This window comes from Scyliorhinus canicula, chromosome 1 (genome assembly GCF_902713615.1).
Source record: "Scyliorhinus canicula chromosome 1, sScyCan1.1, whole genome shotgun sequence".
NCBI classification, from domain to species: domain Eukaryota; kingdom Metazoa; phylum Chordata; class Chondrichthyes; order Carcharhiniformes; family Scyliorhinidae; genus Scyliorhinus; species Scyliorhinus canicula.
The window spans coordinates 156979711-156996527 of record NC_052146.1 but is presented as its reverse complement, the minus strand read 5'-3'; the positions used below and the strand labels follow the sequence as shown (position 1 = coordinate 156996527).

General features: G+C 47.7%; 1 protein-coding gene across 2 annotated transcripts in view; it reads left to right on the top strand.

Moving 5' to 3' along the window:
• LOC119968829 (mitogen-activated protein kinase kinase kinase 5-like) overlaps positions 1 to 16817 on the top strand; it is a 213496-nt gene that overhangs the window by 31392 nt on the left and 165287 nt on the right. For both annotated transcript variants that reach the window (XM_038801683.1, XM_038801675.1), the window contains 2 exons: positions 6433 to 6620; positions 8542 to 8710. In XM_038801683.1, coding sequence (XP_038657611.1) covers positions 6433 to 6620; positions 8542 to 8710 — 357 coding nt within the window. The remainder of the gene's footprint in view (positions 1 to 6432; positions 6621 to 8541; positions 8711 to 16817) is intronic.

Here is a 16817-nt window from a genome sequence, read left to right as displayed (position 1 = left end):
GCACATTCTCCCCGTGTTTGCGTGGGTTTCGCCCCCACAACCCAAAGATGTGCAGAGTAGGTGGATTGGCCACGCTTATTTGCCCCTTAATTAGAAAAAATGAATTAGATATTCTAAACTTAAAAAAAAATCAACCTCCAATGGTACTGTTTTAATACATCAGGAAGGACCAAGGGTCAACCCATCACAAAATTCCTTGGCAGATTGCGGAAATTGGCAGAATACTGCAAACTTGGCCCATCCCTGACCGAGATGCTACGTGTTTCATGCCGGATTCAACGGGCCTCGTGCAACGATTCCGTGGCCCACAGCACAGCGCCGGAGTACTCCACGCAGCTCCGGTTCTGTATATGCGCGCAGCGGTCGGCAGCGGCGCCATCCCGCGCAACATAGCGGACCCACACAGCAGTCCGGCCCCGAAGAAATAGGCCCCCCCAGACCGCGCCCATGGATCGGTGGCCCCCGATCACGGGCCTGGCCCCGCGCCCCACCAGGATGGCCACCACAGCCGCGACACCGAGCTCCCGCTGGGTGGAACCATCCGAGAAACATGCCGGCGGGAACGCGGGGGCCTCTTTCAACAGCCCCCCGACTAGCACTGCATCGACCGCACGTGCACGGCTGGCGGCAATTCTCCGGTCATTGGAGAAATCGCCCGAAGGCGTTGCGGGTCCGACGCCCCATTCTTCGCCCTCGCGCCAGGCGCGATTGTGATGCGTGGGCTCGGGGAATCCCGGCCATGATCCTTGATGGCTGGATCCGAGGATACCCCTCTGACGATTTGAAGCCCTACCTCACAAAAAGAGAAGAACTGAGTGTCGAGGATGGTATTATCCTTTAGGGTTTTGATCCTGTGTGGACCCTGGGTAGTTGTCCTCTATCCAGATCAGTGCACAATCCTAATGGAGCTGCATAATGGTCACCCTGGAGTTTCCAAAATGAAAATGCTCGCGAGGGGAAATGTCTGGTGTCCCGTGCGTGACTCGAATATTGAGGACTTGGTAAAGCAATGCTCCTTATACCAAAAGGACCAGAAGATCCCCCCTTCGGCTTCTCTGCATTCATGGCCAGGAAGACCATGGGTACAGGTATATGTAGACTATACGTCCATTTTCTGGTTGCATGTTCCTAACCATGATAGATACCCATTCCAAATGGATGGAAGTACACCACATGGCCTCTACAACTTCCCATGCCACAATTGAGAAATCCAGCAGGGCTTTTGCATTCAAGGCACACCAGAGGTCCTTGTCTCCCAAAATGGTACCATTTTTACCAGCGGGGAGTTCCAGCCATCAAACACATTTGGACAGCACCGTATCACCCATCGTCCAATGGTCTGGTAGAACGGGCAGTACAGATTTTCAAAACAATATCAAGAAACATACGACCGGATCCATGGAGACAAGGTTGGCATGATTCCTGTTCAATTATCGAACTACAGCCCATACTACGACAAGAGTCACCCCGGCTGAACTATTGATGGGACAATTACTTTGTACCAAGCTGAGCCTGCTGTTTCCCAGTTTGGTTGGTAAGGTGGAGTACAGACAGGAGAGGCAAAAGAGAAATGATGACGCCATGAGCCCCGAGAGAGTGTTTAAGTCTGGAGATGCCACATATGTGCGAAATGTCAGGGGACAGCACCGGTTGGGTCCCTGGAGTCATATTAGAGAAGGTTGGGCTGGTCCACAAAGTTAAAGTCCAAGGAAAGGTCCTTAAAAAGTACCTGGACCACCTTAGGAGTAGGGAGCTTGCTCCTGTCAATGTCTCCAACCCCAGCCACGGCCACCAGGGGCTGGTTTAGCACACTGGGCTAAATCACTGGCTTTCAAGGCAGGCCAGCAGCACGGTTCAATTCCCGTACCAGCCTCCCCGAACAGGCACCCGAATATGGCTGTTCACAGTAACTTCATTGAAGCCTACTCGTGACAATAAGCGATTTTCATTTAATCTCTGGCATCGAACCACGGCCCACGGAGGACCAAAGGGTCTTCACTCCTGACAGTAACGATTCAGTCAGATATGCAGACTGAAACAACGAGTCTGCCCCAGTGGCCAGTGCCAATGACAGACCTGCATCAGTAGCCCTCCCTCAGGCACTCATTGAGGAAAGTAACACTTCCTCCCATCCAAACTCATGGAGTGGGGCTGGGGGGTGGGTGGGGTGGGGTGGAGAGTGGGGGGTGGGGGAGGGGAAGCGGGGTGTGCAGGGCGGTGGTGGTTTGAGAGAGGAAGGTTTACTGAGGGCATTGGCAAGTGAATGCAATTTAGCGAAACAGCCCTGTTGAAAAGGCATTGGTGCCACACAGGCTGCAGCGAAGTTAGGGCTGTGTGCAGGAACTAACTTGTGTAAGAAGCACTCTGTCAAGTCCTGTTCCTGCATGGGCATGTTTGACTGTCGCCGATTTGCATTGCAACAGTTGATCCTCCTCAACACCGCAGTAACCGCTGCTAACTAGGTGCTGCTGGCAGAGGTTCTTATAGTATCATTGCTCTAAAGCAAGATCAAGTGGCTTGTCTCATCCGGAACACCAAAGCCACTATTTTTCTCTGTTGTATGAAATATCGAGTTTCATGATTTATACAGTGCGCCATTTTATGTTATCACCCTCTGGTGGCTGGGGCCTGTTCCTTTGTGGCCAAGGCCAATTGATGTACAACTCGATTTGGTGGTTGCATTAGCGCTTGATGTTTTCACCTATATACTGTGGATATGTGCCGACCTGAAGACAAACACTGCCTACTGACATTATGGCAGCATCGGAACATTTTCACACCTCTCAGCGAAGGAGATTGATGAGTTTATGTCCCACATACACACAGATCTTGACCTCTACTTAATCTCCGGTATTACATTACAGAATCTTTTTTATTATCCATTCCTGGGACATGGGCATTTATTGCCCATCCCTTATTGCCTTTGAAGGAACAGTCACGAGTCAACCACATTGCTGTGGATCTGGAGTCACATATAGGCCAGACCAGGTAAGGACGGCAGATTTCCTTCCCTAAAGGACATTAGTAAAGCAGATGGGTTTTTACAACAACCGACAAAGGTTTCATGGTCATCATTAAACTTTTAATTCCGGATTTTTATTGAATTCAAATTTCACTATCTGCAGTGGCGGGATTTGAACCTGGATCACCAGATCATTACTCTGGGTCTCCGGTTTACTAATCCAGTGACAATACCACTATGTCACCGGCACCCCAATGTGGAAATGAAGCTATGTATTGGACACCAAAGCAGTGGGGCTTAGGGATGATCAAGATTGTCAATTCATTTCAGCTTTGGTATCAGGACCTATTCCATACTTTGACATTCGATCCTGACTTTCCCCTTCCTCGTTGCCAGTTCCACCTGGGAGAAGGGAAGAAAGGAGAATCAATCTTTCTCCTAGATTCAGAGACAGAGAAAGTGATGGGTCATTTCCAGGACTCACTGCTCAACAGAGGGTGAACTTATTGTACCTGACACTAGGACAGATGGTTAATTTCTGCCCAATTATATTATGCAGTTCCGTTGATAAAGCAGCAATGTCACTTGCTTCGATATGACAGACCATTCATCTGCATTCTAGGCCAAAGGTGCCCACCTCTTAGACCTGGCTTATTTAAGGATGCAGTCAGATGCAAGCCATGAGGATCTGTAGCTCTGTTTGAGAGCTTTCTTTGACGATAATCCTGCACTGAAAGTTGAGTGTCGTAATCACAGCCGACCTCTTAATGTCACCCTCACCTGAGAATAAAGTGGTCCAATGTTGGCTACAGCTCATTCACCCTTGCCTACCATGTCGGGTGAATCAGAGGCATGGCACTGAACTCGAGTAACACACCCCAACATCTGTCAAGCCCGAGATCTCCCAAGGCTTGGGTTCGCTGTGAGATGATATTTGTGCATCTGCTGATACCAGGGCCCTTTGCGCTGCCTCTTCCTCCTTTGAGAAGCTCCAGGTTGCCTGACGAGACCAGAGTCCGTAACTGTCCCCTTTTATGGATGCATGACAGCCGTCAAGCCCATTCGGTAAACAAAGCGGGAAGACCAAAGGAACATTTCCTGAGCAAGTGTATTTTTCAGCCAGATAGGCTGAAAGTTTGTGAGGTGGCTGCTATCCTGGATGATGCTGATGATATCATCGCAGATGCTTGTTTAATTGAATGGGATGAGGAACCATTTGATGTTTTGTTGGAATAAGCTGCACTCTGTGTACAAACCAGTTAGTTACCCTACTTGGACACATTCTTTGAACAACACGCAATAATGGAAAGTCTGCAGCCTATGGCGGGTCCCCCGATCCTGTCCCAATTCCTGAGCTGCCTTCCCCGATACGGAGATGCCAAAACCTGATTCAGAGCCACTGTCTTTATCACCTAGTCCAGCCTTGCAGCCCCCACTGCAGGCTTTAAGGCCTCCTAGTCGGCCAACTATGTTAACACAAACACTGTTCCCTCTGCACCTTCTTGGAGCCATTCACCTCCCGAAACATTGTGTCGATTTTATACTTCAAGATTGACTTCAAATTTTGGGAGCCTGTTTAAATGTGGGCGTGGCCATTTTGATAATGTCACCTGAGGGTGTTAAGTGATGGGATTTTTTTTCTTCTCTGTGCAACAAATTACATTCTTGTATTAACTGACAATTGCAAAGATTATCCAAGATCAAAATATGCAAACATTTCTTTGTTCAAAATGAGCTCTCAAGTGACCAGAAGTTGCATAAAAGCTCTCTGCTTTCACCGAAACACTGTGATCCAGTTTAGCGCCAACCTTGGGGTAAATAGCCTACAGGCACTGGGCTCTCATGTCAGGTACCTGGGGGCAAACATCTTTTGTCAACTGGTTGGACATCAGTCTTGGGTTGAGTTACAGATCAGCTCTGGTCTACTAAAATGGTGGAACAGGCTGAAGGGGCTGAATGGCCTACTCTTGTACCTATGGAAGAATCTGGTTTGGAGTGAGCACATAGCTTCAATCATGTTCCCTGTGGACATGGGAGCAGGGGAAAAGTGAACCGAAATTGACACCAGATCGACAATGTTTTTGACTATTGACACATCTTCCTTTGGACAGGAGATAGAGAAGTCTGAGAACATGCGCAAACAGACTCAAAAACAGCTTCTTCCCCGCTGTTACCAGACTCCTAAATGACCCTCTTACGGACTGACCTTATTAACACTACACCCTGTATGCTTCATCTGATGCCGGTGCTTATGTAGTTACATTGTATACCTTGTGTTGCCCTATTATGTATTTTCTTTTATTCCCTTTTCTTCCTATGTATTTAATGATCCGTTGAGCTGCTCGCAGAAATATACTTTTCATTGTACCTCAGTACACGTGACAATAAACAAATCCAATCCAATCCAATCACAAATGGAGAAAAAAAAGAGAGTTGAAATACAGAAGGCAAAACTGTTTCGGCAAGACAACATGAGCGCCACTGACTAGGGTTTTCAGACCGGGCATTGGGCGGCATGGTAGTACAGTATTTAGCACTGTTGCTTTACAGCTCCAGGATCCCAGGTTCGATTCCCGGCTTGGGTCACTGTCTGTGTGGAGTCTACACATTCTCCCTGTGTCTGCGTGGGTTTCGTCCGGCTGCTCTGGTTTCCTTGCATAAGTCCCGAAAGACGTGTTGTTAGTTGAATTGGATATTCTGAATTCTCCCTCTGTGTACCAGAACAGGTGCCGAATGTGGCGACCAGGGGCTTTTCACAGTAACTTCATTGCCGTTGTTATGGGCCAGGGTTTAGAGAACCCCAAAGTGTATCATGGAGTTCACCTGACCCACGACTTTTACTAGATTGTGGTATGGGGAGCACACGGCCCACTCTACAGGTGTGGTACAGCAGACATCTAACAGTAATGTTTAAAGCAAAACAATGTTTATTCTATGAACTCAAGTTAACCTTTTTAAAACATACAGTGAACATCTTAGCAACCATTAATTCAAATACAACCCCCAAAGAATACAACACTAAGTGATCCTTAAACTTTCTTTTTAACATCCATAAGACATTAAAAAAACCTTTTAACAGAAGCATAACAGGTTTAAATTCACTATTGAGAACAGTTATCACTCTGGATTCACCAAATGATCAAGAGATAGTATTTACATGGCAGAGAGAACAACATTACATCTTCTTTGGCTGGCTGCAGCTACAACACTAAAACAAAACCAAAAAACACAGACACATCCAAGCTTTTCTCAAAGCAAAACTAAAAAGCAGAGCCAAAGCTCAGCTCCACCCACACTCTGACATCACTGCAGCCACTTGAGCAGACAAACATTTGTTAAAGTGACATTCTCATGACACAGTGTTAATGTAAGCTACTTGTGACAATAAAGATTATTATTAGATATCTCTACCTCACTGACCCTTCCAATAGGAACCAAAGTCATTCCTTGTCTCTCTTTTTATCCCTTAGGGTTGTTATGGGAACTACACCTTCATTCCATATATCGTGACGCCCAGTGGTAAGGTCTTCTGCTGTGAGGCCAGTATGATGAAGTGTCTGACAGAGATGTTCCAGCCGCACTTCAACCTGGAGCCTCTCCTCATGCCCCTGGTCGAACGGCTCACTAAATTGCTGGAGGAGACCCAGATAAACTCCTGGTGAGAGAATCCCATCCCTTCAGCTGTACTGGGGTGCGCCTGGGAGATTTGGTTCTGATCTTGTTATCACTCTCACTTTAATATATTCAGTCCGATCTCTGCGCAAAATGGATGTGTGTGATATGGGGGAGGAGGGCGTCTTTTGTTCTGAGCTTTTTTCAGTGAGTAATTAAGATATTAAAATTAAAGTTTCAATTCCTGTTCTCTTCCAAATGAGCTGATCTCAGCCTCTCTGGTGATATGAGTGCTAAAATTAGCCAGGGAACCTCACGAAATCGATGTAGGTGTGGAAAGATCGTCACAATCAGAGGATTATATATTTATTTTTTAGAATCTTCAATTAATCCTACATCATCCTATAAAAGAATTGACGTGATAAATGGCCTTGCTGAACATGAGAGGATGTTGGGAATGGTGGCCGGGAGAGGGGGTGGTGGTGGGGGGGGGGGGGGGGGGGGGGGGTGGAAATCAAGGATTTTCTGGTTCTTTTACTGTCCTGTTGTCTGCACTCCAATCAGACTACTGTAAAACTAACTTTGGGTGTGATGTTCAATAAAAAAGCGATGGTATGCTTGCCTCATCAAAAGAAGATCTGACTACCTGTCTGCTTTCCTCCAATTATTTCACCTTGCTTATTGGATGCAGTTAACTGAGTGTGCAACTCGCCTCTTCCCTGCCTGATTTCAGTAACCCGTTCACTTAGTTAATTCTCCCTAAAGGAAGAGCGAGATTTGGAACTGGAGTCAAGGTGAAGCCCAGTTGAAGGGGCTATCAGGCCTTGTGTTTGGTCTCAATTTAATTCAAGGCCCAGAAGAAATGATGAGTATATAAATAACAGAAAGGGTAGGGTGCGCGCAGCACTTTCCCTCAATTTTCTTTTGTGTGATACGATGGCGATTCACAGCTCCCGCGATGGTTGAAGTTCCACCCAATGACCAGCCAGCTAATTAAGAAAACAAGGCCTCTGCAGGGAGGACCCCCAGGTATTTGCTGGAGTTTGCGGGTAGACATTGGCTTGGTGATGGGGGAATGGCCACATGTCTCAGTATGGAGCCCTTAACCTGGGAGGGGGGGTGGGGGAAATGAGCCAGTGACTGATATTGGGAATTGGTGCAACCCAAGGGGCCAGATCTGGCAAATTGATAAAAGAATATGAGGGGAGGGTGTGAATTTTTTGACGCAGTGAGTTGTTGCGATCAGGAATGTACCTCCTGAAAAGGGTTGTGGAAGAAAATGTGGTAATAGATTTCAAGAGGAAATTGGTTGAGTACTTGAAGGGAAACATGTTGCAGAGCTTTGGGAAAAGAGAAGGAAGGGGGACTAATTGAATAACTCTTTCAAAGAGCTGGCAGAGGCACGATGAACCAAATGGCCTCCTTCTGTACCTGTAAGATTCTATGATCCAGTGATTGTGTTGGGTGACGTTGGATTCAGCCTCACATGTGATTAAACAAGCTGCCAAATTGCTGTATTCTTATTCACTCATGGGATGTGGGTGCCACCAGCAAGATCAGCAATTATTACCCATCCCGAATTGCACATGGCTCACATTTTCTATGTGGTAGAAAGGGCATTGAGGAAGATATAGAGGGTAATAGAGCCTGTGAAATAATGCCCCAGGATGGGTCAGGACCTATAGAACAGAAATGGTTGTAAATAAGCATTAAATAATGGTCTCTGTGACACCCAACTACATGAGGCATTTCTGAATGAGTATTGGTCAACACCACAGCAATATTTGAACTGGGTGCCTAAAGCCTCACGGACCCAAGCGATCTACTGAATAGGGTTGAGTGGAGTGTGGGAGGTTGATAGACGTCCAATTCTGAAATATGCTGAGATGTTGTCAGTTCAATCGGTGCCGGAGCAGTGAGATTGATTTTGTTTTTCTGCCTTTGCTACTTTTACTTCTGTTCCACAGCGAATATTTTCGGGAAACTATTCAGAATGAAATCCGCAAAGCGAGGGAGATGTACAGCGGGCAAGAGCTGCGGGAAGCTCTTGCACGGATACAACAGCGTCTAGACAGCGTGGAGCTCCTGAGTGCAGACATTGTAATGAACCTGCTGCTGTCATACCGTGATGTACAGGTACGTCAGCTACCCAGAGATTACAGGACAAAGTACTAACACCACGAGAACATACATTCACTTTCCCACATAACACACGGCTACTCACCAGCCCAGTAAGACTCTCCCCACTGTAATAACTGTAAGACTTTCTACTAGAACACTCCCCATTAACACACCCAGTTCACTGTAAGTTCCCACTATAACACACTATTATGCACCGTACACTATAAAACTGGACATAGGACTTAGAATTTAGGAAGAGTAGTCGGAGGCCCTTCAAGTCTACTTCTTAATTTCATAAGATCTTGGTTATATGGTTATAGTCTTGACTTCACTTTCCTGTCTGCACTCCCACCCGGTAACCCTTGACCCCCATTAATGGCCCTTTGAGAGAAACACCTCTCATCCTCATCTTAACAGGGAGATTTCTTGGGCAGAGTTCTTTCCTGGTGCGGCGCACCCTCGCTGGCAACAGGGTTCTCTGTCCCGTCAGCCAGCCAATGGGGTTTCCCATTTTGGGCAGCCCCACGCTGTCAGGAAATCCCCGCGTGTGGGTGCGCTGCCGGCGCAACGGAGAATCCCAACCGGAGAATCCAGCCCCCTGTTTGTAAACTGTGTCCTCTAGTGCTGGTCTCCCCCACAAGACGAAACATCTTCTCAGCATCCACCCTGTCAAGTCCCCTCAGGATCTTCTATGTTTCAGTAAGATCACCTCTCCTTCTTCTATAGTCCAATGGCCATTGGCCCAACTTGCTCAAACTTTCTTCGTAAAGTAAGCCCTTCATCCCAGGACTTAGTTGAGTGGATTTTCTCTGAATTGCTTCTAATGCAATTATATCCTTTTTCAAATAAGGAGACCAAAACTGTACACAGTATTCCAGATGTGGCCTCATTAAGGCCCTGAATACCCGTAATAACATTTTCCTGCATTTATATTCCATTCCTCTTGCAATAAACACCTACATCCAATTCACTTTCCTAATCATTTGCTGCATCTGCAAACTAACGTTTTGTGATTCATGTACCAGGACATTCAGATCATAAGACCATAAGACATAGGAGCAGAATTAGGCCACTCGGCCCATCGAGTCTGCCCTGCCATTCAATCATGGCTGATATTTTTCTTATCCTCATTCTCCTGCCTTCTCTCCATAACCTCTGATCCCTTTATTGATCAAGAATTTGATCAACTGGGGCAGCACGGTAGCATGGTGGTTAGCATAAATGCTTCACAGCTCCAGGGTCCCAGGTTCGATTCCCGGCTGGGTCACTGTCTGTGTGGAGTCTGCACGTCCTCCCCCTGTGTGCGTGGGTTTCCTCCGGGTGCTCCGGTTTCCTCCCACAGTCCAAAGATGTGCGGGTTAGATGGATTGGCCGTGCTAAATTGCCCGTAGTGTCCTAATAAAAAGTAAGGTTAAGGGGGGGTTGTTGGGTTACGGGTATAGGGTGGATACGTGGGTTTGAGTAGGGTGATCATGGCTCGGCACAACATCGAGGGCCGAAGGGCCTGTTCTGTGCTGTACTGTTCTATGTTCTATGTTCTATGTGTGTGCGTGGGTTTCCTCCGGGTGCTCCGGTTTCCTCCCACAGTCCAAAGATGTGCGGGTTAGGTAGATTGGCCATGCTAAATTGCCCGTAGTGTCCTAAAAAGTAAGGTTAAGGGGGGTGGGGTTGTTGGGTTACGGGTATAGGGTGGATACGTGGGTTTGAGTAGGGTGATCATTGCTCGGCACAACATCGAGGGCCGAAGGGCCTGTTCTGTGCTGTACTGTTCTATGTTCTAACCTATCTATCTCTGTCTTAAAGACACTCAGTGATTTGGCCTCCACAGCCTTCTGTGGTAAAGAGTTCCACAGATTCACCACCCTCTGGCTGAAGAAATTCCTCCTCACCTCAGTTTTAAAGGATCGTCCTTTTAGTCTGAGGTTGTGCCCTTGGATTGTATTTTTTTTTTCAGATTGCTCCCTAACACAGAATTCTTCAAACTCCTCCCCCCCCAGACTTGGTCTCAATTAATTGGACCATGTCCCAATCGTTTCTATCGATTTCTCCAATACTGGAGCTGTTCCCTGATCGTTGGGCGGGCCCTATGTGTCCATTGGCCTGCCTTTGTCCTGCTCCCGCTGGCACCGGGGAGTCTGGTTTGGTCCCGATTGATTCAATGTTTCTGATTGTTCCTGGGGATTGCTCATTAGTATGTAGATGGCTATTTGTTTTGGTTCTGTCTGGGTTGTGCAAATCCTAATACACAGGAAACCTTGTACCTGCTTGTTTTTCCTGTGGCTGGCCGATTTTCCCTGCATTCTTTGCGGGCATCCATTTTGGAATCGGGAAGTGGCCACCACAGGTGGCTACAGGTTCAATTCCCATACCGGCTGAGGTTAATCCATGAAGGCCCCGCCTTCTCAACCTTGCCCCTCGCCCTGAGGTGTGGTGATCCTCAGGTTAAATCACCACCAGTCAGCTGTCCCCCTCAAAGGAGAAAGCAGCCTATGGTCATCTGGGACTATGGCGACTTTCATTTCACTTCTATATCTCTTTGTAGACTTGTTACCTCCTCTTAACAACTTATTTCTCAACCTACCTTGTCATCATCCACAACACTGCCTGCTGCACATCACACTGATTACAAGCTTTCACACTGTAACACTCTCTTTTACACCCTGCTGAACATAAGATTTCAGGCAGTAGTTTGCATGTTACTCCATGTTTTTTAATAGATTGTGTGAGAAACAAGTTGTAACCGCCTTTGCTGCTGCTGTCAGGCAGAGAGCAAATTATTCAGATACTTGACCTTGAATTCAGACACTCAGACCAGGTGAGTTGGAAAAATCAGCAGCTTCTCTGCTCGTCTTCCTTCTCACTGATACTCTACAACTGCATGCTCGACACCTCCATCTTGGAATTACTGTGCCCATCATTTAACAACAGGATGTTCTTCCTTTTGCTGCTTCCCACTTAACCAGGGACAGATGGTCTGGTGCCAACTGCACCTCGGTCGAATCACCCTCACCGCTGACCCGAGAGAGTTCCGGACTCAAGTTCCACAACCAGAGACAGCACAAAATGCAGGCTTACTCTTCAATTGGGCGCTGAGGGAGTGCTGCACTGTCAGAAGTTACCATCTTCCACATGAGACATTAAACCAAGGCCCCACCTGACATATCAGTGAGTGCGCTTGGTATAGTGGTAAGCATAGTTACCTGCCAGGCAGTTGACATTGCAACTGCCATCGCAGTTTCTTAGGGGCGGCACAGTGGCATAGTGGTTAGCACTGCTGCCTCAGTGCCAGGGACCCGGGTTCAATTCCGACCTTGGGTGACTGTCTGCATGACGTTTACACATTCTGGCCATTTGGATTCCTCCCACAGTCCAAAGTTGTGCAGTTTAGATGGATTTGACATGTTAAATTGCCCTTAGTGTCCAGGAATGTGCAGGTTAGGTGGATTGGCCATGCTAAATTGCATTTAGTGTCCAGGAATGTGCAGGTTAGGTGGATTGGCCATGCTAAATTGCCCTTAGTGTCCAGGAATGTGCAGGTTAGGTGGATTGGCCATGCTAAATTGCATTTAGTGTTCAGGAATGTGCAGGTTAGGTAGAGTTACAGGGGTAGGGTAGGGGAGTAGCCCGAGGTAGGGTGCTCTTTTCGAGGCTCGGTGCACACTCAATGGGCTGAATGGCCTCCTTCAGAATCCCAGTCGGGATTCTTTTCTGTGGATCAGGTGGACATAAGGATATTTCTCCCCTGTGCCCTGGCCAATATTGTCAATCAACATCACTAAAACCGATTGGTCATTATCATGTTGCTGTTTGTGTGAGCTTGCTGTGCATAAACCGGCTGCATTGTTTCGTACATTGCAACAGCGATTACACTTCAAACAAATGTACTTTATTGGCTGTAAAATTCTTTGGAATACCCTGAGGGTGTAAATGATGTGACATAAATGCAAATCCTTCCTCGTTGAGTTGATGGAGTGGTTTGAGAGAAACTGGTATGAAACAAAGAAGCACAACCTTCAGATTAGAACTAGGCAATGTCAGGAAATTCTTCCTCACAGAGAATTGGAAAATCTCTTCCCCCAAAACCTTATATCTGAGGGTCAATTGAAATTTGCAAGATTGAAATCAATGGGTTTTGTCAGGGTATTAAAGCAGAAAATAGACTTGCGATGCGGATCTAATTGAATGGCAGAACAGGGTCAAGGGGCTGAATGGCCTCATCCTGCTTCTAATGGGACCCTGTCAACCACGGTTGGGGAGGGTGGGGGGGTGCAAAATCCTCGGCTCACGAAAATGGGGGATGCCAGAAGCGCTGTGGTGGCTTCATTGGAACAGTGCAACGGAGGTGGAGAAACTGGGAGAACGGGATGGAGTCCTTATAGGAAGCTATAATTCCCAGCCATCACCAAGGAGCTGTAAACCAGGTACCTGTGGGAGTCGGTGGGTTTGTAATGAAAATTGGTCGACAGTCTATCACTGGAAATCGTGACAGCGAGGTCAAGGAAGGATAGGGAAATGTTGGAGATGGACCATGTGAAGATGAGAGAGGGGTGGAAATCGATGCATCTTTCCAGGCTCAGACAAGAGCGTGAAGCAGCACCGATATGGTCATCGACGTAACGGAAGAGTTGCAGGAGAGGGCCTCAGTCGGACTGGAACAAGGACTGTGCCACATAACACACCAAAAGATGGACATAACTGGGGCCCATGCGGGTACCCATAGCCACAACAAGTACGAATCTTGTGCTTTTTTACATGATAAATAAAATAACTCACTTCTCTTTAAGATAAATGTAGGTTTCTGTATTGAAGGGAGAGGGGGCAGCACGGGGGCACAGTGGGTTAGCCCTGCTGCCTCACGGTGCCGAGGTCCCAGGTTCGATCCCAGCTCTGGGTCACTGTCCGTGTGGAGTTTCCACATTCTCCCCATGTTTGCGTGGGCTTCGCCCATACAGCCCAAAGATGTGCAGGTTAGGTGGATAGGCCTAGCTAAATTGCCTCTTAATTGGAAAAAATGAATTGGGTACTCTAAATTGAAAAATTATTGGGGGGAGCAGCTGGATTGGAACTTGCTCCATTTCTGTACTGTCTGGAACAGTTTTAAAGCAGAACTTTTAGACATCTGGCTACACTGTTGAACCTTCTTTTTGACTGATTCAGGCAAGCTGGTTTAATTCATAGAATGTGGGTGTCCCTGGCAAGAGCAACACCTGTCACCCATCCCTCATTTGCCTTTAAGAACGGTCAACCACATAGACGTGTGGGCTAACCAAGCTTCTTCTCTATAAATTTAATATAAATTCTCCTGTCCCCATACTCCTGCTTTCCAGAACCGCCTGTTTTTGTTCCAAAACTAAAGTTCCGTATTTGTTCTCTGTCTCCAGTGACACATGAAAGGTCTTGCTGGAACTGGCAGAAAGCCACTATTCTGTAAGTGTCACTGCTGATGCTAATCTACATTGTCACCATTACGGCTAGGATTTCAGTACGTCTTCCAGCTGGCACTCCAGCTGCTACACTGAGGCAGACATTGGACAGGATTCTCCGTCGACTGACGCCGGAATCAGGAAACGTGATTGGGCAGAGAATTGGCTTCAATGCTGAAATCGTGGTGGGCGCCGGTTTCATGCCAAATCGCAATTCCCCGGATCCTCGACAACCTCTTCAATGCGTTCCACTCCCCTTGTACAGAAAACACCGTCGGCATATCATCAGCGGGCCTGACCCGGTATTCTCCGGGGCCTCACCATTCTCCGCTACCACCGGGGTGAATTCCCGACGGCGAGGTTCACTTGTGGTTTTTTTCATCGTGGAACAGGCGCCGTGGCTGCATCGCCAAAGCTTGCTGAATATCGTGCCGCTGGCCGGGGAGCTTCTGCCAGGCTCTGGGGGAGTAGCAGACCGTTGCCAGGATGTGGGCTGAAGGGTGGGGTGGACGGGCACGGAACACGATTGCTGCAACAAACCAGACAGCCACGCAACTGCGCACGCAGCTAACTGCCCACTGTGAACCTAGTGCCATGGACCGTATGGGCGTCACCCCAGGCCACCACCCCAGGTGTCCTCTGGCCCCAGCCAACCAATCAGCGGGATGGGCACGCTCCAGCGCAGCCAGTGCCATCTTGTTGGCTGGGATGGAGTGTGTGGGGAGTCAGCCTCCTGAGTGTCAATCACGGACCCGGTGAATCCCACACCATTTCTCATTGGAATTTATTGTGTTCCACGTGGCGCCAGTACTAGCTCTTTAATTGTCCCTGAATCGGTCCAGGTGCGCCGCCAGTTTTGATGTTGTGCAAGTACACGAATCCTGCCCTGGTGTCAACACTTTGTCTGAGGAACGGAGAATTCCGCCGCATATCTTTCGGATGAGATGTCAAATGGAGGCCCTGCCTACTGACTTGGGTGGGTGGCTGTAATAGATCCCATGCCATTATTTTGAAGAACGGCAGTTGATGTCTCCCCACTGACCTTGTCAACATTCAAACCTCGACCAGATGCATTAAATGTGACTCTCTGCTCATTTTCACAAACATTGCTGCTGGTGGGGATATTAGCTGTTGCGTTTCCCATGTTACCACCCAGTGATTCCACTTCAAAAAGTCATTCATTGGCTGCAGAGCACTTTGTGATGTCCTGGGCTGTGAGGGGGATACAGAAGTGTAAAGATTTACCCTTTTATTCTCTTTTTGGTCAGCAGCCCCACTCGTTGCTTCTTTCTGTTTAAACAAAGTATGTAACCTGGGAAGAATTTCAGTGAGACATAAACGGGCAATGTTGAGCAATAATATCCCAGTATCCAGGCTGCGTGTTATTCTCAGAGATTCTGAATGAGCTAATCAGGCTGCTGAACTGGTTTGAAACTTCCCAACTGTGAACTTGCCAGGGGGCAGAGCTGTTAAGTTAAGAGAATGCGTGGGAGATCCTGTCAGGCGAGGCAGATGGAACCTCCTAGTCCCGGATACTGAAAGGAGTTAGAAGCAGATAGCAAGGTAGATTTAATAAGGAGAGAGAGAGAGAGTAAAGGTAAGAATTTCTAGCAATAAAAGAATCAATGGAATCTGCAGAGATCACAGTCTTAGAAAGACAGTGGGCAGTGTCATAATATGCACTCATGTTCATAATGAGATACAGACAGTGATGGACACACACAGGAACCAATCACCACACAGAATACAGAACAACCAATCACCAGGCAGGACACTACAGGATACATTACCAGTATAAAACACACGAGGCAGGAAGGCTCGGCCTCTTCACACTGGTGATAGCTGTACCAACAGTCAGGGTGCAATGTACAGTCAGCACCTACTACACATGGCACAGAGCAAGTCTGGGCAAGCCAGACCAAGGTTAGCAAGCTTAGATTAATAGAGTATCGACCCACAGCGAACTGTGCACATTACTCGGCAAGTTCTATAAAGCAGTGTTGAACCATCTACAGTGTTGGAAGCCTGTTTTCAAGTTATACTGCATCGAGTTGCAGTCTGTGTTAATCCAACATATATAACACATCAGGTAGCACAGTGGTTAACACGGTTGCTTCACAGCGCCAGGGTCCCAGGTTCGATTCCTGGCTTGGGTCACTGTCTGCCTGGAGTCTGCACGTTCTCCCTGTGTCTGCGTGGGTTTCCTCTGGGTGCTCCAGTTTCCTCCCACAAGTCCTGAAAGATGTGCTGTTAAGTGAATTGGACATTTTGAATCTTCCCTCAGTGTACCTGAACAGGCGCCGGAGTGTGGCGACTAGGGGCTTTTCACAGTAACCCCCCCCCCGCCAGCTGCGGCGTATTTTCTGGTGGCAAAAGCGGCTCGCCATTGGCCGGCAAATCGTGACGCCGTTCTGCGTGGTTCGCCCGTCCTGCCATCTGGGAACCTATTGCAGGGAGTCACCACCAGCCATACCCGAGCATCCTGCTATGGGAACGGTCAGAAAATCCCTCCCTTTGCATCGGTTGCCATATCTTTATGTTCTTTTCCTTCAAGCATTTGTCCAATTCCATTTTGAAAGTTACCATTGAATCTGCTTCCACTCATTTTAAAGTAGGTGGGAAAGATAGTGGTGTCTTCACCAGGCAATAACCCAGAGGCTCCAGGCTAACGCTCTCATGACACTGGTTCAAATCCCACC